Consider the following 22,302-nt stretch of genomic DNA (forward strand, 5'->3'; position numbering starts at 1 on the left):
TTCAAAAATTTTGGCCGTAGTCTTTGAGGGGTCCTTATATTTTTTTCAGTGGAAAGTAGAACAGTTCTCTTTATTTCACTTTAATGATATTATTCTGTACTACTGGGCCAGGATGGTCCAGATCGCCTCTTTCTATCTAACCTCCACCTCTATCTCCATACAGGTTGAATTTTGCATCTACAGTCTTACCTAGTGTTTGGAGAAGACCTCATATATTTTAAAGGATGTTTTACTGGTGCAATTTGGGAAATGAAAACTACTTTCAAATGTTCTTGTTTTCACCTGATCCCCCCAAGTCCCAGCTCTGGAATATATTGAACAGTTGTCTATATTGACAATGACATGAAACATTGAACCTGAATTCTTATTTGCACTGTACAAAATATTTTGTTATCCCCTTTTACGAAAAAAATAAATAACCTTTTTAACCAGTAAAGAATGCTGTGTTCCCAAGTTAATTTTTTCCTAATAGCAATTAAAGAAGCTATAGAATTATAGGATGGATCCACATTAGTAGCCAGAAAAACATTTCTTTCCTTATTTGAGAAACAGTGACTCAGATCCTCAGCTGGTGTCATTCAGCCTAGCTTTGTTGACTTCAAAGAAGTAATGCTGGTTTACACCAGCCGAGGATCTAGCCTCGGTCTTTGATAATTTTCATTTTGGACTACTGAAGTCAATGGAGATTTGGTAATTTACATCAGCTGAGGATCTGGCCATTTGTGTTTTTAACATATATAAAGAATATCACAGAGTTTTGCTTTGTTTTTGTTTCCGATTAGCCTGTTCTAATTTTCTCAAGAACACTCTTGACTTGAGTGCGGATTATCTGACCAAATCCAGGTAGCTTGTGTTCAAACTGTAAAGTGAGATTGTACAACGGCAGAAGCTGTCTCAGAACCCAGCCTGACCTGTGGGAAATTCCCTGCATTTTATTTGCTCACAAAAATACATTGATAGGGCCAGATCCTCAGCAGGCATAAACTGAAGTCAGACCTTTACCGATTTATACCAACTGATGATGTGATTCATGGAAATATATAGCCTATACTACACTATAGCATAGTAATAGTATGCCACTCGATTTTAAAGAACACTCCCCATTTTGATTTTAATGAAGAGTACATCATATGGATATTTCTTAGGGCTCAGTTGTGTAAGCCTTGTTCACATTGGTTAGCAATCGATCAGGCACATAGTCTCATTGACTTCATTGGAATTACATGCATGAGAAAGGGCTTCGTGTTTTGTTTAAGGCAGTGGTTCTCACACTTTTGTACTGATGACCCCTTTCCCATAGCAAGTCTCTGAGTGCGACCCCCTCTTATAAATTAAAAACACTTAAAAAATATTTAACACTATTATAAATACTGGAGGTGAAGTGGTGTTTGGGGTAGAGGCTGACAACTCACAACCCTCCCATGTAATAACCTTGTGACCCCCTGAAGGGTCAGAGGGTTGAAAACCTCTGGTTTAAGGGCTGTACCACTGGGCCTTTAAAGAATATACGGAGGAGCAGCGTGGATATAGTTTGAAATATATCACTACATTTTGGAAGAATGTCCAAATAGTTGATATTTACAAAAACACGACTTCAGACTATAACGTGGATCTTTCCTTTCAGGTTAAAAAGTCAAACCCAGGAAAACAGAATTAAAAAGTCCACGATACTCTCAGGGGTTCCAGCCCCTTTGCACTGCTCTGGGGCTGGGAAGGGGTTTCAAGGCAGCTGGATTTGCCAGCCGAGCAGTAACCCCTTTTTACAGTGCTAGCAAAAGGACAACATACCCTGCCACTGTCCCATCCCAACACAGCGTTGGTACGGGGACCCAGGAGACTGTTACCAGCGGGCAGAGTTTAGAGCATTTCCCAGATTGCTATAAACTCAGTGAGGGACTTCCCAGGGCAGATCAGGTCAGTGTATCAAGGAGCCACAATTGTTTCCCCCAGCTTCCATGCCAATCCTGGTGCAGAAGAGAATTTCACCCACAGGGCCTGTTTTCACATAAACATTTTCAGGAATGAGAAGAGAGGGGAACACAGGAATATAGGAGATAAAGGCTGCGGCCCACAATGGAACATTTTCCAGAGTTATCCATGAAGCATCAGATGCTCTTTACTCAGGGGTCGGACAGGGCTGGTTTGCATCTGTCTGATGCCCTGGCACAGTCTTCTAACCTCTACTTCTGTGCCCCGCACTGCTATGCTACACGCACTGGAAGAACAGCTAATGAATTTAACAGGGTGTCTGTGAGATCCATTGAAGCAACAGCGCTCCATCGATCTTGTTAATTCCTGGCACCTCTGCTTGCAGCAGCAGTGAAGTGGAGCAGGGCAGAGGCAAGGAATGGAGGAGCTGAACCAGGAGGGGGAAAGGCTGGGGAAGAGGCAAGAGATTGGTTGAGAGAGACAAGGAGGAAACAGAAGCAGGAAGGAGGGGAAAGGAAAAGTGGAAGAAGGGGTAAGTGGCGAACAAGAACGGAAGCAAAGGAAGGGAACAAACTTAGAGGGAAAGAAGTGAAAGAGGAAGGGAGGAAAAGGACAACGGAGCAGAGGTAAAAGGAAATAGAAGAGAGGAAAAGGGATCAAATCAAAGGAGAGACAGCAATCACAAAGAGAAAGGACGGATAAGCAGGAAAACACCATCTGCAGCAAGGAATAGAGAGGAAAGTATGAAGGAGGTGGTGACCCTGTGATGGCAAATGGTGGAGCAGGGTGAAAATGTTCTGCTGAAACTTTTCTCCATGAAAATAATGACATTTTGGCACAATGGGATTTTTGTGAGGAAATTTCCACCCAAGTGAAAACATCGCAGGCTTTGGATGAAAAAAATCCACAAAACAATTTTAAAAGAACGCTTTCTTTGACATATTTCATGTACAATGAAATATGTCTTCTGATCAGCTCTAGGGGCGGATCCTGCACTCAGTGACGTCTTTGGCAAAACTCCCTTTGGCTTTAAGGATGCAAAATCCAGACTTAGAAGCTGGCAGCATACATGCAGCATGGAGAAGAGAAAAAGACATGGGGAAACAGCACAGAGAAACTTGGGGAGGACAGAGACATAGAGTGGACTCACTGCTCATAAAAAAAAAAAAAATAGGCCGGCTTCATTTACTTTGTTGATTTTATATTTACAAATAATTGCCGTTGGGCGGAGAACTACCTACCCTCCCATTTTAATACACGTTGGGGTGGGTCATAACCACGTAATCATTTAGCAGTGATCAAATATTTCTGATGAATCAAACCCTGATTAGGTGCAAATACAAACTAGTGTGGGATGTGGTTTTACATCCATTTCACATGACACAATTTTGAGGAAATATGGATGAACTTAACATGGGGAGTGGTGGAATGCAGGGACAGTGAGAGCCGGGATTGTGGGTTTAGTGAGTGGGGAAACCTCCCCACCTGGAAGTCTTAGGCATGTGCTTAACTTTAAGCGCTGGGAATAATCCTAGCAGCTTCCACTTTTCTGCTCAACTCTAGTAATCCTTCCCCCACGCTGTTTCTGTCTGGTGCTCTTGGCATGTCCCCTCTGCCATGTAGATTGTGAGCTCTCTGAGGCAGGAACTGTGGTCTTTGATCTATGTCTGTGCAGTACTGGGCACAACAAAATCATCACAGAAATGTCAGGCTGGAAGGGACCTCAGGAGGTCATCTAGTCCCATTCCCTGCCCCTGATCCTGGACTGAGGTCCCTAGGGTGCTACAGAAATACAAATAAGCAAATACATAAGATGTTGATGTCACCTCACAGTGCACAAAGTTAAAGAGGAGCGTGCTTGCAGGACTGGGGTTTCAGATTGCAGGGATAATAAGTGAGGAATGTTACAACTGTGGACATGACAAGTAGGGCCTGAATGAGAGGACAGATGCTGCTACGTTTTGACCTCTGCTCTTTAATGTTATTTTAACTCTCATGGAGGCTTAAAATCCCACCTACATGGGGGGTGGGGGGGGGGGGATTTTCTATCCCGCGGGGTGAATTCCACTGAGTAAAACTGAGGTCCTGTGACAAAACAACTCCCCTGCTGCAGGGCAGGAAAAACATGAAGGTTCTGGGAGAGTAGGGTTTTTATTTTATTTTAAATTGATGCAATCGGCATATTGGCCAGCAGAGTGTGTGTGTGTGTGTGTGTGTGTGTACTGGATCAGGAGGGGTGTGTGTGTGTGTGTGTGTGGATCAGGAGGGGTCATATTCCTTTACATTCTAATTCAACATCTGTGATAACCTGACTTCAGTTTAATCCCACTGGAAACCACTCTCTATGCTCAGTTTGAATAAGTGGCAGGAATAAGGCATAGACATCGTTACACAAACAGTACACGCCATTAAAAAAAATAGCACACAGTTCAGCCATAGCCCTCAGGCATTTACTACATGACTTTAGTGCTGTGGATTCAGTCTGAGCCGATCAGGCTGATTTCAGAAGTATGCATATGTACACATAAAGGGTCCCCAAACCTGTTCACCCAGGGCCTACTTCTGCATGGTGGAGATGGCTTCCTCTGAGTTGCAGAACTCTGACACCTCCTGCGGGAGTTAACCTTTGGGCTGGGCTCTAGTGTAGGATCTGAGTTGTCCTTGCGACATTATATACGATGCAGAAGTACAATTAATGATCAAAATGATCCCAATTCTCCTACTGACAGCTTTGTTTTGGACTGGATGGTTTTCATGCACACTTTGGGCCTGATTCCTATTTATACTCAGGCCTCTGACAGTTTATATGTAATTTATGGCCAATTTAAGACCTCTTTACACTGCCAGGATTCAGAACTCAGAATCCAGCTGTGGGTATTTATTACACAGGTCTAGATTTGACTGATGTGTCTCTGTTTGTCACTGTTGCCAAATCAGCCATCTCAACTGTACCTACATTTATGTTTATCTTTTCCAGGTAAAAAAAAATCACATACGATGACATTACTTCCTGCGCCTGACTCCCCACTCGCAGAGGTGTAAGTGAGGAGTAACTCCGCGGAAGCCAGTCACCCCAGTGTGAAAGCCCGGTCAGTGAGAGGACATTCTGGCCCCGCTGTATTTCCTTGTATAAAACTGTGCCAGCAAGAGAACTCTCTTTAAAAAAACAACCCATAATAATCCCGTTGCTATTATGCCCGAGAATGGTTTGTCAGTTATTCAAACTCAAGTGTAAATTTATTTCAGTAAAGGAGCCAAGGTATTGACAGCAAGCACAGTGACCGTAAGTTCAACCCTCTCATGCATTTGTTATCATCGACAGAGGCTATAAAAGATGAGGCTTCCTTGGCAACTGCTGACTGGGCAAACCAGTTAATTGCTTCCCTTCTTCTTTCCCCTCCCCCAGATCTCTCGACTACATTTAAATCAATGTGTCTTCTCCACAACTCCAACAAAGCAGGTGAAAATGATCAGAAAACTACTCACTCCAAGGTCACCTGAGCCACGGCCTCCATTGAACTGTATCCATTTTCCATGAAGATCTCTGTGTACCGTCCCATTTTGATGGCTTCCAGCCATTCACCTACTGATCTGTAGGCGCCACTTGCCAGGGGGCTATGCTCCACTAATAAATTTGACACTCTAAAACAAACAAAAAAGATCAGTTGGAAGGTGTACCCAACACCAATCATTCACTTACAATTTGTTTATATTACAGGTGAGCCTTTTATTATATTTGCCTAGATAAACCTGATACCCATGCCCTTAATTACATCGAGAGGTAGTTACTCATGGAATCAGTTGCATTAGTCTGCTTACTTACACATGGGAGTAAGTATTGCTCAATATGAGTAAGGGTGGCAGAATTGGGCCTTTAAATACCAAGGGGAGGATTTTCAAAAGGGTCTTACTACTCCCGTCCATGGAAGTTTGACCATTGACTTTGGTGTGAGCAGTTAGGCCAACGCTGACAGCTTTTGAAAATCCTGGCCTTTAAACTATTTTACCAGCAAAAAGAAAAGATGAAAGTACCACAAAGGACCAGATAAGCAAGAATTTGCACAGATCACAACCTGCCTCTTTATCTGTGTGGATTATTCACTGCAGCATTACTCTTTGCACCATTCTTCTGCTTTCAAGAGCACAAAGGAGAAGGCCTCAGCAGAACAGTGCTTTTAGCACACTTCCATAGTGCTGCTCATTTGTGAGCAGGCTGCCTTTCTATGTGGCCCCCGCTCCAAGCAGTAAACTGCAAGAGACTGCATACCTTCAGGACCTGTTTTGTTTCTACCACTCTGTTTTCCTTCTCCTAAATCAAAGCGTCCAGAGCCTGAAAGCCAAAATCTATTTCTAAGCACGTCAGGAGAAGGGAGACAAACACAAATCATATTCCTCAGTACTGAGGAAAACACACTGGTCTGTGATTAGAATTTAAATGCCTGATCCTGCAAACTTGGATAAGATTCTCAAAACGGGCTCAGCACCCAGCAGCTCCCAGTGATTTCAGCAATTGATTAAATGGACTCAGGAGGTTGGCTTTAGGCACCCATTTAAAAAAACAAACAAACTTGGCCTATGATTCAAGTAGCTTAGGTCATGGGATTTGTTCCACTGAAGTGAACAGAACTATTTGTACTGTGCTTATCACAGTGGGGTCCCGTTCTTGGGTGGTCGCTAGGTACTACTGCAATATAAATGACAATCCCTAGCTCTTATACAGGACTTTTCAACAGTAGATCTCAAAGTGCTTTCCAAAGGAGGCCAGTATCATTATTCCCATGTTACAGATGGGGAAACTGAGGCACAGAGGGGTGAAGGGACTTGCCCAAAGTCATGCAGATGAGCTGGGGATGGAACCCATGCTTTCTAAGTGCAGGTTAGTAATCTATCCACTAAGCCACACTGCCTAATAGTAATACATCTGTGTGGAATGCTATCCACAGATATAAGCATTTGCAGGGTTGAGCCCTGAATATGTACATATAATTCAGGTATACCTGACTGGAAGAACATCCAGGATATTATATTATTTAGCACTTCAGGAATCTTCATATATTGTATGATCACATTAGTACTATTTGTTTACTTAATGGCTATACTGAAGGGTCCAATAAAATGTAAACATTGCCAGTAACAATAGCATAATGCTTTCACATAAGTTTTTAAATACAGAAGGGATTCAGGCTTCCTTACTAATCGGAACAAAAAACTGGATTCTCAGTACTAATGCCATGAGGTGTCTACTGCTGTGCACACATTGTAATGTCACTGTGTCCTCTGGCATTTGTATTAATGGGAAATTTTTAATACAGAATATGTTATGTTTGAAAACATCCTTTAATTCTGAATTGAATTTAACTAAGGGTTGATTCAGTAATGTTCTGTTATGGATATGCCATTCTTTTTGGCAATACTCACATTAGTAGACATTAGGAATTGCTTGAAACTGTAAATGCATGAACATATCAGCAAAGTGCTTAGCACCTAAAAGAAATGGTTTACTGACAATTTTTACTTTCTCTAGTACACTCTGATAGGACAGTGCATGAACCACTACACAACATGCCCCAAAATGATTATTCCAAACTGAAAATGAAAGAGAAGTGTTCCACATTTTATGCTACCATAATCCTTTTTTATGCAGATGTGCTAGGAATGACATTACAACTGATTGCTAATAAGATTCATTCTTCAATGGCTTCCTCGGAAAGTTAATGATGCATGGAAAGTAGCCTGAAGAATCATGCCTACTTTGTATTTAAAAATGGCATGTACCGGTAGCGGGGTAGTCACCCCGCTCTCGTCCTAAAGGGGTTAAAACAACCCTGGGAGAGGGCTGCCCTGTGGAGCCAATAGTAAAAGCAGCTCTGGAGAGGGCTGTGGCTGGGGGAAGAAGTGTGAGAACAGCTGGGGAAGCTGAGTGAGTAGCTGACCACAGCTGTGGCCTTCTCAGTCAGGGCCCAACTGGCCCTTTTAAGAGGGCTGTGGGCCAGAAGCAAGAGAAGTCTCACTCTAGCCCTAGAGAGGGAAGGGATAGCTGTCTGAGAGGAAGGTACCTGAAGTAAAGCAGTGTTGGGGAAGGGCAAGGTAGCTGGGGAACTCCAGCCTGGTAAACTTCCAGCCTGCAGGCCTTGGTGAAGGACTACAAAGGTACTGGGGCTGCAGATGGGCAGCCTGGGAATAGGCAGAGGCAGCTGGTCTGACCCCCTTGCCAAGGGTGAGTGGCCATTACAGACTGCAGTCTGCCCCAGAGTGGGGGCTAGATGGTGACTGGCAGTAGCCACTGAGGCAAGGTGGGGATAGAGGATTGGGGTCCCCCTGGGTGGCAAGACCCAGAGTGTGGGGGCCCCCCCAAGGTAAAGGGGCACCGGGGTCCGGGAGGGACGTGGGGGCCAGCTGCAGGTGAGACACCGGCCTGCAGAGGGCACTATGGGCTAGAAGAGCTAATTCCTGAGTCAACCAGCAGGAGGCGCTGCACCAGTGGGTCGTCGCTTCACTACAATACCCCAATAAACAAATGTTGCCTCACAACGTATTTAGAAACCTAACTCCCCGAGTTCTGTGTCTAACTGTTAGGAGCTGATCTCCAGTGCCAACTGAACCATTCCCAACATGTTGCTCATTTCTAGACTGTTGCTAAAGTTAGTCTCGTCAATACAAATACTTGTGTAATTTCCTCCCCCTGAGGAAAATTCAACTCCTATAAAGCCAGGGCCAAATCCTCAGCTGGTGTAAATCAGTGTAGCAGTATAATTAAGAAGTAATATAAGGCTGCAGGGGAAAAATATTATGCACCCATAATAAAAAGTTATTATTCCCAGGCTTCTGCCATGGTGGTAAAGTTGTTATCTGAGACGACTGGCTGGCAGGAATTTACCAAAATATTTATACTTCTATTTCCGACCATGTCAGCCTTAATTGTAGGCTTGCATTTATCATGTTTCATACTAATATATTAGAAAATTGTGCACTTTTTTTTGGAAACCACATGGATTTGTTAATGTTTGAAAATCTGTTAGAAATGGAGGAAAACACTAATGGACTTCCAAATGATTGTGGTAGGTTATATCAGAGTAGGAATGCATCTGGTTTTACTAGTCCCCAGAATTTGCCCTAAAGGATTTCTTTCCTATTCATTATTACCAGGATAAAGTCAACAGAGAGATCATTTGAGTGATGTTTCTTATATACTTTGCAGGCCAAATCCTGCTCTCCCTTTCCCTGGGTGTAAATCACAAGTAATTCCATTGCGTAGCTATCAACATAGCTGCAACTCAAGCTTCTCCAAGACAGGTCATGATCATTTCAGTATGGATGCATTTATAACGTGACTGAATTGCTCATGTATCTGCCAATTTAAACAGAAAGAGATGATTTGGGAGAACTATTCTGGACACGATGAAGCTTGTGGTACATCCTCCAGGGTCTGCACAGATCAGAGAGTGAGAGCTATTTCAATATCAGGGTATTATGACATGAATCATGCATGGAGAAATGGAACTGGCCTGGATTTATACCTGTTCGATGCATTAACCAGTGTCTTCAAGCTGCTCGGGTTACGGATGAGCTTGTCCAACATGCTGACAATTTCGTCAAACTTGGGCCTGCTGTTCCGATCTTTCTGCCAGCAGTCGAGCATTAGCTGGTAAAGAGCAGCCGGGCAGTCCATGGGACTTGGCAAACGATAGCCCTCCTCCACAGCTTTTATCACCTAGGGGAGACAAAACAAGAGGGCGGGTGGTTTTCTTGTGCCAACTGCAAATCGTTTGAACTAAAACGCTTCATGCCCATCAATTCATCCATCGTTTCTTCCTGAAACGCACCGCATATCTCTGTCAAACATGTCACTGTCCCCGGTATCTTTAATAATCAGGAAAGGAGGGGTTGAAAAAATAATTTCCATTAACTGAAAGAAATTTGATGAAGATCCTCAGCTGGTGTAAACTGCCATAGAATCACTGAAGTCAATGGGCCAGATCCTCCGCTGGCGTAAATTGCCATAGCTCTGTTTGTCTATAGGCCTGAGATTCAGCTGGTGTACATTGCCAGAATTCCAGGGAAGTCAGGCAAAAGCATTGTCAAAGTCAATGGACCTACCCCAGTTTACACCAGTTGAGAATCTGTAATCCTTAATGTTTATCTGTCCTTGAATTCTGAGAACTGCAGCATATGCTCTTTTTAGCAATTTCTCGGAAAAGAACATATATATATTTTTAATTTCAAGGCATGCGCTGGACCACACATTTGTTTTGCAACAATAAAAGTCCACCTTTATTTCAAACCAGACTTTGAATGCTAAATGATGGATGGATTCAAGGCTGAGACAGCATGGCCATCTCATACATCATTCAACAATGTTGGGGTCTAGTCATTTGTTATTGTGTACAAATTTCTACCAGGAAATGAAAATGCCTGCATGGTGGGACATGGCCAATAAAAGCAGAGTAGGATTAAAATCCATTGATTTTTAAATGCAAAGGTAGAAAGAAATGATATTTTCATAACATGGCTCTGTATCTAAAATAACAGTTACAAACGTGCTTTCTTGTTTCCTTTAGAGTGAAAAGACATGATAACAACACACACTGACTGCAGGAGAGACCTTTTCTTTTTTTTTTTTAATTGAAGACAGAAAATAATCATCTATTTTGATTACAAAATAATTAATTTTCATCATTTTGGGGCATTTGTTAATTAAAATATATAAGGTAGATTTTTAAAAGAGGTCAGACCCAGCAGCTCCTAATTAGGTACCTAAATCAATCACTGGATTTTCAGAAGAGTTCATCTTTTATTTAGGCACATATGGTATGTGACTATTCCGAGATAGTCTTAACACCCCTTGCTGCATACTCTGTGCTCCTAGTCCTGTTGACTCAATCCAGTTGGAGGTTGCTGCCACTGATGGTGAATATTACGTGATAAACCATGGTGCTCTGATGGCGTGGATTTCAAAGAATACCTTGCAAATGAATCTCAGTCATTTTAATGCCCCTGCATGACTTATAATTACAGCCATCTAACACCATTGTTTTCAAATACAGTCAGTAGTTAGCAAAATTGTTCTTGTAATCTTAATCCAGATTGTGTTCATCCATGGTAAAGGCAGTCAGGCAGACCCACTACAGGCAATCATTATTATTAAGAAGGTTACCAAATGCAGGGCAGATATACTACCTGAGTTTGCTGATACAAGTCATCTCATATCACCCTCCACCACGGAGTCCTATCTAGAGCTGGTTGGGAACTTTTTAACTAAATGATTTTTCATGGGAAAATGCTGTCCAGACCAAAACTTTTTGCAGAAATGTATCAATTTCAACATGAGTTTTGTCAGGAAGGTTTCTCATGTCCAGCGTGGAATTTCTGGTAAAACCAGAGAGAGAAGGGAAAAGAACAGCTTGAATGTTAGAGATCCAGCTACAAGTCCCTGCTCTTGTTAATCCAGACCAGGGCCTTGAACATAGCTCTCCCACACTCCAGTTGCTCTAAGACAGGGATCTCAAACTCTAATCACCACGAGAGCCACATGAGGACTAGTACATTGGCCCGAGGGCCGCATCACTGACACCTTTTTGTACAACAAAAGTATAGTGAAAAATGAAAAAAATGAAGAGTAATATAGTATGCTATTAAAAGTCAATGTATTAACTTTTTAAAAACTGTAATGCGAAGAGGGGTTTTAATAAAATATAAACATTCAGCAATGCACCTCTCTCAAATGACAAACCGCACATTTACTTTTAGAATTATTTTGGTTAAACCCTCCAGCCCCGCCCCTACTCCAACCCTTCCATGAGGCCCCGCCCCTGCCCTGCCTCTTCCCGCCCCTGCCGAGACCCTTCCCAAAGTCTCTGCCCCCTCCCTGTCCCTATTCCAACCCCTTCCCCAAATTCCCGGCCCCACCTATTCTCTGCCTCCTTCCCTGAGCGCACTGCATCACCGCTCCTCCCCTCTCCCTCCTGGAAAGTCCTAAGCACCACCAAACAGCTGGGAGGTAGGTGGAGGAGCGGTAACTTGGCATGCTTGGGGGGAGGAGGGGAGCTTGGTTGCTGGTGGAGTTGACACCTATGGCAGGCTGCAGGAAATAACTCCGTGGGCCACATCGCACGTTTGAGACCTCTGCTCTAACCACTGGGATTCTGGGACTCTCTCTCTTGTTATTTCATGAACATTTTTGAAATGTCTTGGATTTGGTCCACATCAGAACAGAAACAAATGCTGAAACCTCAGATTTTTTCAGGAAATGGAATTCTTGTATTCCAGCCAGTCCTAGTCCTGCACCAATTGGAATCGCCCCTTTCATTAACAGCACTGACCCAGGAGGGGAATGAGGCCATCAAAGCTTCTACCAGCCCCAAATTTGGGGCTATCAAGTCTTCTAAGGCCACATGCCCTAGTGAACAAAATTACATGGTGCACTGTATTTTCATTGGGTGCTGCTGGGTACGGAGCACTTCTGAAAATCCAGCCCCAGTGTCTACATCAAGTAGACCTTTTGAGCCCAAATGAAGCCCCATCCAAAGCCCTCTGATCTCAATGGGAAGACTCAATGGCCGTTGGAGAAAGCCCATGGTTCTTCTATCTAATTTAGGCCAGAATTAACGAGTGGTCTTGTTCTATGACAATGGTTTTGTTCACAGCACAATAAATAGGCCCAACCTACTTCTGTTATCCAGATTCTGTTTTTTGTGTCATGTTTCTAGTCTCTCCTTGAGACCAAATTTGCAACCATTGAATAAAATCATCCCATGTGGCATGGGCAAATGATCATGTGGTGCCTAAGTACTGTACCTGCATGTGTATTTATAACACAGAGGGCTCCTCCTCCAAGATACACCAGAAAGAATATGGCAGCAAGATGTGTAGCAGACAAGCTGGAACCAGTACAGAATACCTCTGAACCACATCTGCAGTGAGGCTAGGTACATTTTATATTCCTGGCACTAACATCAATAAAGCGAACGCAATTTAAAGGACGTTGTCCATTCTGGCAATACAATGTAAGTGGTATCAAAACACTGCAAGATGCCATAATGCTGCAGCATGTCTTTTTCACGTGCAGACGTTCTCAGGAATCCAGTGTGAGAAAGAAGCAGCAGCTAGCAAGGCCCTGAAAGCAACCACAGTATGGTGGCATGACACCATTTTGTTCACTAACACATTCACCCTTAGAAGATTTGATGGGCCAAACATTTGGGCTGGGAGAAGACTTGAGGGCCCTAAGCCACCCTGTAATCATTGCTGTCCATTAACAGAGCAATGCCAGCTGGCTCAGGGCTGCCTGGTGGAGAATGAAGTGGTCTGGCTTGTGATAGTAAACACAGGTAATATATCTAACCCAATGGTTTCACTAATTTTAAACCAGAAGCAACCACTACACTCATTTAGTCTGACAACCTGCAAAGCACAGGCCAGAGAATTCCACCCAACAATTTGTGCATCAAGTCCACATCTTGTGGTTGACCTAGAGCATTGTTTTTAGAAAGACATCCAATTTTGATTTAAACACTTGATTTATAGCCTTCTGAATAATAGTGACTGTCCATATTGAGTCTGTCTGTATTGCTGTGAACATGGAAAAAAACCAAACTGAATTACAATTAGGAGAACAATTTTGCTAACCGCTGACTATATTTTCGAACAATGTGTTTTAACTGTCTGTAATTATAAGTCATACACCGAGTAAGAATGATGGGAACGCTTTCACGAGTTGAAATCCATGCAATCAGAGCACCATGGTTTACCACATAACATCTACCATCAATGTCAGCGATCTCTGACTTTTTGGCCATCAGCGGTGGGAGTTGAGTCTATGGAAGAGAGAAGGCAGAAAACACTCTGAGAATGGTCACATACCACAGTGGGAAACACCCTTGAGTTAAATTTGTTTGCTTACTATGATCCATTCAGTTGCCAAGTATATGCAATATAGGCACAGAGGTAATCCAAGCAAAGCTTGGACAGGAACCAATGCTAATTTCAAGAGCTAAATCTCTTATTAATTCTCTAATCTGAATGTTTTGAAGACCCAGACTCACGCACATCTTTTCCAAGATGCATTTGTGAAATTCATTCAATGTCCAGAAGGATGTAGCTAAATTAATTTTCTCTTTTTTTAAATAAAGGGTTCTAGAAAATGTCCATGTCTGAAATGCTCACTATCCACAAGAGGGATTCCTCTGGTGGTGGAGTGTTATCTTGCTGACTCCATATTGAATCCTAGTTCATACCTTGGCATTACCTAACATCTGTGTCATCCCAGTGCATTTGTATTAAAGCCAGTTAGATCTGCTTACTGCAATGGCAGAAGAGACAAACTTGGGACCAAATTTCTGCATTCTCTGCATTGGGCATGGCTGAAAGTTTCTGTATTAGATTGGGATAATCCCCTGGTAGGTGTATGTAGCATCTTAAGAGACGACTAAGAGGGGATATGATAGAGGTCTATAAAACCATGGCTTATGTGGAGAAAGTAAATAAGGATGTGTTATTTACTCCTTCTCATAACCCTAGGGGTCACCAAATTAATAGACAGCAGGTTTAAAACAAACAAAACAAAGTATTTTTCATACAAAGCACAGAAAACCTGTGGAACCACAAGGGCCGACTTCTGCTCCCGCCAGTGGGTGCTCAATCCTCCTCTGCTCCTGCCCCAACTCCACCTCTTCCATGAGGCCCCACCCCATCCCACCCCTGCCCTGCCCTGCCCCCATTCCACCCCTGCCCTGCCCCCATTCCAACCCCTTCCCCAAATTCCCCACCCCAACTCTGCCCCTCCCTGACCCTATTCCGACTCCTTCCCCAAATCCCTGTCCCAACCCCGCCTCTTCCCCTGAGCACGCCATGTTCCCACTCCTCCCCTCCCCTCCCGGAGTGGCCAAACAGCTGTTTGGCGGCGGCCGGGCGGGCAGTGCTGGGAGGTAGGCGGAGGAGCGAGGATGTGGCACGCTCAGGGGAGGAGGCAGAGGAGGAGGTGGGGAGGGGAGCTTGGCTGTCGGTCGGTGCAGAGCACCCACTAATTTTTCCCCGTAGGTGCTCCAGCCCCACAGCCAAGACTATAACAGGGTTCAAAAAAGAACTAGATACATTCATGGAGGATAGGTCCATCAATGGCTATTAGCCAGGATGGGCAGGGATGGTGTCCCTAGCCTCTGTTTGCCAGAAGCTGGGAATGAACGACAGGGAATGGATCACTTGATGATTACCTGTTCTGTTCATTCCCTCTGGGGCACCTGGCATTGGCCACTGTTGGAAGACAGGATACTGGGCTAGATGGACCTTTGGTCTGACCCATTATGTCCATTCTTATGTTCTTCATAGTAAACCTCCTTTAAGTAAGGTAGCAACTGAGATGGAGAGACTGAGGGTCATAGTTGCTCTGAGTTAGCAAAATAGCACACAACTGTCTGCCTACTTGAATGTTTTCTCTGCCCTTTTTGCTATTTGTGGTGGTAAGATACTGTGATTCTTTGCTTGGATGTTACAGCTGAGCAGGGAGGACAGATAGGATTGTTCTGTGCAGCAGGTGATCACACAGTCGCTTATGGTGAAAGAGGCACTAGATAAAATAAGGGAGAAGCAGGAGTCTCCAAAGGAACTTTTACAGTCAAGGTAACTGCTAACGCCAAATGGACAAGACCATTTTCTTTTAAACATTGGGTCTCCTGCTCCCCTCTCTGTGCTGGGGGGAGGTTGCTGTCATGGAGAAGGGGAGTTTTGCCCATCTGACATGCACCCTTCATCCCAGAAGTCTCTCTGCAGAGGTGGAGCAGGTAGAAAGGGGCAGTGATAAAATGCCTGCTTGTCTCTGCTAGAGTCTTCCCAACCTGTCTCACAAAGTTCCTAGAGCCAGAGGAGCTGTATTTTTCTTCCACGTTGTGAAACCCCCTTTAGGACTGCCTTTTATGCCTCGCTCTTGCATTCAGTATCGTGCAGGGATATGTAGGAACCGGGCAGCAAAGAGTAGGCAAGGGGAATTGGAATGAATGCCTCCTGCAGGCCCCTGGGACCCATGTGTATCTTGGAGGATCTGTGGATGAATGGAGTGCAGCTTCTTCCTGGGCTATGGGATTCAGACGAGGGCAGAATTCAAAAGGAACTCTATGAATTATGTTTCCCGGACTTCTTTCTCCCCTACAGCGATTATCCTGGCGTGGAGGGAGGATGTGAACCAGCGTTTCTTACAATATTGGCCTTAAAAGTAATACAGTCCCATTAAAATTAATATGGTGCAGGCAGCTTTGAACCCTATTCGTTCCGCTCTCTATGCAAGGAAATGGGAATTTGCTATTGACTGAAAATCACGTGTCAGAAAAAAGCCAAACATCTAACTCATGAGACAATCTCAAACCCTAAGAAAGCAGCTCACCAGCAGAATTATGAGAAATGGTCTGGTATTCTAGTGACCAGTCACTACTCAGTCTTGCCCATGGAGTCACGTCGGGCCAGATTTTCACAAAAGCTCAGCTCTCAGTTAGGCACCTAAGTAACGTGGCCAAATTTTCCAAAGCAGCTCCCCTGGAGGATAATGATGGGTGTGGAACCATCTTGAAAAACTGTCCCCCCGTTTAGCTACACACCTAAACGGGAGCTGGGCCCCTGTGGAAATCTGTCTCCGCTTGGGGGTTCTGAGCCCCTTTGAGAACAGAAGCTTAAGTGAAGCACATGAAAGGCCCCATAGTGCCTATGCCTTACCCTACAGTCATTAATCGCTTGGCCGCATGCTCTTACTTACGCAGAACCCCGGCTTGGTTCAATGTGCGGTCTGGAGCGTGTGCAGAGAGTGAGGCAGGATGCACCAACTTATTCTTCAACAACTTACTGAGGCCGAAGAGGACAGCAGCACACAGCAGAATTGCTGCTGACGCTTCACAATATAAAATCATTTATTTCCCCAATGAAAATTAAAGTTATATTCTCTCTATCCATCACATTGATTAATTGCACCGGACTATATTTTATTACATTATTTTTTAATCTTCACTGAATACTACCCTGCCCCCCGCCGTTCACTGTGGACTGGATCAACTCCGGGGTGTTATAGCAGCATAGCACCCGGGAAGTCAATAAAACTAGGCTGATTTGCATCACCTGGGGACCTCACCCACTGTCTGATCTGCACGCTGAATGCATTCCCACGCAGAGGAGGCCCCCGACCGCAGCTGCTCCCCACAGAGCAGAGATCTTCATGCTTCTCCCAGAAGCCCCTGCTCACTCCCAGCCAGATGCCTCAATGGAGTCAGTGCACAGTCAAAACCCAGGGTGTGCAGGCCCCTTCAGGGTATAACCTGGCCTGAATTACTGTGGTGAGGTATGAGCTCCTTTAAGGCCAGGCATTCAGGGTGCTTTGTAGTCCTGAGGGAGAGCACCTGACTGAGTTAAGGCATCCGGCGGGGAGCAAGCAAGGGCTTTTGGGAGCAGCAGGCTACATATAGTCCTCTGTGTGCTGAGGGGAGCAGCTGCTGCTGTTGTCCGTGGCTTGCTGAGTGTGAAGGCAAGCAGGACAAGAGAAGTCCTGTTGCAGGGATCCCAGCTGAAAGGGAGCTGGGAAAAATGTTCTGTGGGAAAGCCAGGGTGGTAAGTATAGAACAGGGATCGGCAATCTTTGGCATGCGGCCTGCCAGGTTAAGCCCCCTGGCGGGCCGGGATGGTTTCTTTACCTGCTACAGCGGCAGGTTCGCTGTCCTAGGCCAATGGGGGCTGCGGGAAGCGGTGGCCAGTATGTCCCTCGGCCTGCGCCGCTTGCCGCAGCCCCCATTGGCCTGGAGCAGCGAACCGCGGCCAGTGGGAGCTGCGATCGGCCAAACTGGCGGACGCAGCAGGTAAACAAACTGTCCCAGCCTGCCAGGGGGCTTACCCTGGCGGGCCGCGGGCCAAAGGTTGCCGATCCCTGGTATAGAGGCTGGGGCTGGAACTGGAACCTGGGATACAGGGAGGGACAGGGTTCATCAGCACTTCAGCTGTGCCACCCGAAGGTGGGGAGGGGGTGGCTCGAACCCCAGCAGCAATGGGGTGAAAGGACAAATTTTGCTTAAGACTTCTTAGTCTCTGGTAGCACCTTGTGTTTCGACCAGCCTGTGGAAGCCTGCTGTTCTTATTGACACGACAGCACACATGCTTCCAGCTGCCAGAGAAATACATACACACGCTCACAGTGGGACTGATGTGACAGGCAGGCCTTGTTCTGGCTCTGTTCACCCTGATGGAGGCAGGGGTCCTGACTCTGGCCCCAAGTTTGCAGAGTGGTTTGAGTTACTTTAGAATAAAAAAAAGCTGTATTACACAGGCAAGCTATTGTGGTAAAAGAGAAACAAGGTAACCCCCTTGAACCTGATACAACTCCCCTTCATTCAAGTTTCCTTGACTTAAACAGGAGTTGGATTGGTCCCTTGGATTGATATCCCTGGGTTTTTCTTTGAACTTGCTGAAAACAAGAGGACTTGAGTTTGCAGCATTTAACTGAAACATTTTGTTTGCTTTAGTTTTATTCATCTCTCTCACCACAGGAATAAATTTATGGTGCTACAGCTCGCATATGTTCTGCAGTGACTAAAATATGCCAGTCTGATGGTACATTGATTTAAAGCACAACCTTGCAGGATACTGAGCATTCTTGGTGGATGCTCAGCACCTGATGGGCCCAAGCCTCTGTTCCATTATTATTATTTATTTGTATAACCCTAGTGCCTAGGAATCCAGCCATGGACCAGGACTCTATTGTGCTAGGTGCTGTACAAACTGAACACACAGACAGGGCCTGCTCCAAAGAGCTTGCAATCTAAATAGCACGTATAGCCCTAGCAAAGAGTGTTTGGCCCCACTGTACTAGGCACTGTACCTACATATGATAAGAGACCATCCTTATTTAGACTGCAAGCTCTTCAAAGAAGACAAGACAAAGAGTCGAAGGGGAAAGAGAGACCAAGTGTCATGCTCATGGTCAATGGCAGAGGCAGGAAGAGAATCTAGGTTAAGAGCCCTATCCATTACACCGCATCACCTCCCTTTCCCTCAAGGAAGCGAGTACTTACTAATATAGACGGATCTCAAAAATTAAGCTATACTTAGGTAACTTTGTTTTCAGTTTTTACTGAAAATTCCCCAGGTCTTACAAGAGATAGCAAGTTTTTACTGATTTTTCACCCAAATTTTGGACCATTCAAGTATATGGAAATATGGATTATGTTAAGAAAATCCAGTACATGACATTAGGTAGATGTGTTTATGTTACTAATAAATTAGTCCAAGTGTCAATGTGAGCTGGCTGCCAAAGTAAGGTAAGGTAGTAGAAGATACATATGCATATCTATATGTACAGTTCATGAAATAAACCACAGCTTACACTGCTTTTATTTCAAATACTCTTACTTTTATCTGTTTGTTGCTTTTTTCCTCTCCTCCTGTCCCCAATATTAACCTCAACATTTACCCAGAAAACTGTGAAGTTACTTTTTTGTACTGATTTTTACTCATTTTTTTTAATTTTTATAATAAACACTGATAAATTCCCAGTAAATTTTAAATGAAATAAAAATGGAAAACAAAGGGCTTTAGCTACGGTTGACTGGATGAGTTTGTAAGTGTAGCTGAAATTATGTCATTTATCAATATGCAGCCTTTGGCAGACCTTCGTCTTTAAACATAATACTGATGGACTCTGATAATAACCACAACAGTGGCACTAGAATAGTCTGTCAAGGGAGACAGTCTTTACTCCATGCAGACTTACTTCTCTTTGTGCAAAGCTCGTTTTGAGCTGCTGCATAAAAGGGCATTCAATAAAAGAAATTTCAGGGGCAAAGAAAATCATTTCACTGGGCTTTTTAAAAGCAGCGGTCACTTTCAGACTGAAAGCCCTGCGCCAGTTCTGTCTCGGGTAGCAAGGGACTTGTCATACAGAGGCTTTGGCAAGTACTTACATCTTGATTGGTCATCTCCCAGTAGGGTCTCTCTCCATAAGACACTACTTCCCACATCACTATCCCATAGCTCCAGACGTCACTGGCCGAGGTGAATTTGCGGAAGGCGATGGCTTCTGGGGCTGTCCATCTGATCGGGATCTTCCCTCCCTTGTGTGAAAAACAAAAAAACAAAAGAACGGGTGGGGAGAGAAAAACATTTCTTAGAGCATCAAGGGAGATTCTTCCTGTTCCTGAATGATGCTGGAAAGAGATGTAGAATTTTAAAGTAAATCTGTTTGGCAGCATGAGGCCCCTCTCTATATTATCTCAGCCCATAAGCATTTGTAGCTGACTACAAACTGGCTGACCTGACCAGTTGTTGTTTAAATTCCATTTCAATGCTGGAACACGTTTAGCATCCACATCTCCGTTATGTTGCGCTGGTTGGTAGGGGGAAAAGCCAAGCATTCAAGCAATCAATACAGTGAACTTTCAAGAGTCTCTGACAGCAAATGCGGAAGGAACAAATGCCTTAAAAGCTCTAGGTGACTCTGGCGTAATGTGAACCTCATGCAAATTACAGGGCAGGAGGCTGGATTTTATTCTACAGATCTTTGACCCCAATCCTGAAGTTAGATCCGGGTAGGTGGGCCACTGAAATCAACAAGGTTCCACATGAATGCAAGGTCAGCCTATGCAAATTTGATTGCAGGATAGAGGCCTACACAAGAGATGGGGAGACCAGATGAGTGACAAAAACAACAACGATTCCTTCTCTCTTTGATTGTTATTGATTTTTTGTAATATTTCTTGCATAAGTAACATCTCCCTGCATATATCTAGGGATTTCAGATTTAGGGTTTTCTCCCTGCTTTCTAATTTTTCGATGTTTAACTTTATGCAAATTATAATACTTTAATCATAATAATATAAATCATCCCTAAAATTTTCAGGATTAAAAAGAGGATTTTAGTCAGGGTTTAAAGAATTGTTTTCCTTGAATTCTATCAAAATACGCCCCCCTTTGAAGGCCCTTGCTCCCAGGAATGAGCTACCTGCAAGGCTGGGGGATATTCAGGGAATCCCTCCAAACAATTTTTACCTCTGCAAAAACAGTAAAATTTGGGGTATATTTTTAGAAAACCTTATTCTCACAAGTTTTCTTCAGTGAAGCATTATTGGTTCAAACCATAAGCCAGTGGGGGCCAGATTCTTAGCGAGCAGCACTCAGCATATCATATCTGTTTATTCCAGATGAAGATCTGGCCAAATAAAGAAACCCTTATATGCCTCAATAGGTTCTGATCCTCCAATGTACAGGTAGACTCCAGTTGCCAACTCCTGAAACATTTTTCTAGGGTGAAATCTCCAGATAAGGTGGTGGCTCTGAGTTACTGGAGGGTTCTGAGCACAGATGGTGAATGTGTGTTCCTTACAAAATGATTCTTTAATCATACGTGTAAAAAAAAGTACATGTACATGTTGATAAATATGAACTGAAGCTATGATAAGAGGATTTCATCCAGCTATCACTATTACAAAAGGTCTCATTCTCACAATGTTTCCAGTACATTTTCAATACTGACTGTGTATATTAATATATTATGATAGATATGATGAATAGGTCTCCCTGTATCAGAGCTTATGGAGGCCCTAGCCTGTTTGCATGACTCTCTGTGGGATTTCTTTTGGTGGTCTGCAAGGGTCTGTCCTTGATTTTTGTTGCTTGGGTTCGAGCTGCCTGCCTCTAGCAAGTTCTGTCTCAATAAGCAATTCTACTCTGGACCCCCCGAAACGTGGGATATGCAGCACTCTTAGCCTGTCAATCACATGGATTGGCCACCTGCCTCCTGTGCCTAGGACCTGCCCATGTTTTAACCACAGAATCCCAACTTGGATTTTTACTCTGGAGAAAGGAGCAATATGGATGGGCTTCGTTCACACCCTTTTTCACTCCCTTTTCGCTTTGTATCACTTCCCTTTTCAGTTCAGACTATATTCCAACTATATTCAACAGGCAAGGGCCAAAAAGGAGCTTAATTTTAGGCTTCTAAGTCCATATTTAGGTATCTCAATAAGCAGCCTGATATTTCACAAGTGTTGACCACCCAGCAGTCCACCCTGAAGACCACAGGAACAACCGGGATGCTGGGTACTTTTGAAAATCAGGCAGTTAACTTAGTTGCCAAAACAGGGATGTAAGAGCCCAGTGTTATTCTTCTATTTTGAAAAAAAATCTCAACTGCATTACCTCATTTCTCACACCGATGCAAAGTTATGCCACCTCCAGCTACTGGGTGCATTTTCTGTTACAAAACAGAATAAGTCAACTGAAGTCTGCCCAGGATTGAGCTGTCAGACAGATTCTCTCCACATCCACCTTCTTCTGTGTGCAGCTTTGTTTTTTTGACAACGTAGAGCCCCATTTTCAAAAGAGCTCGGCACCCAACAGCTCCTGCTTAGGCCCCTA

The 22,302-nt window shown here is 44.1% G+C and overlaps 1 protein-coding gene across 14 annotated transcripts in view; it reads right to left on the reverse strand.

The window, feature by feature from the left end:
• EPHA5 (EPH receptor A5) overlaps nucleotides 1-22,302 on the reverse strand; it is a 372,563-nt gene that overhangs the window by 64,717 nt on the left and 285,544 nt on the right. For 13 of the 14 annotated variants that reach the window (XM_048846883.2, XM_075127423.1, XM_048846887.2 and 10 more), the window contains 3 exons: nucleotides 19,851-20,000; nucleotides 9,447-9,640; nucleotides 5,416-5,571 (listed from right to left, as the gene is read on the reverse strand). In XM_048846883.2, the coding sequence (XP_048702840.1) occupies nucleotides 5,416-5,571; nucleotides 9,447-9,640; nucleotides 19,851-20,000 (500 nt within the window). Of the gene's footprint in view, nucleotides 1-5,411; nucleotides 5,572-9,446; nucleotides 9,641-19,850; nucleotides 20,001-22,302 lie in introns of those variants that run through there. The other variant, XM_048846886.2, reaches the window with a different exon arrangement.

Source organism: Caretta caretta, chromosome 4, assembly GCF_965140235.1.
Source record: "Caretta caretta isolate rCarCar2 chromosome 4, rCarCar1.hap1, whole genome shotgun sequence".
Lineage (NCBI taxonomy): Eukaryota > Metazoa > Chordata > Testudines > Cheloniidae > Caretta > Caretta caretta.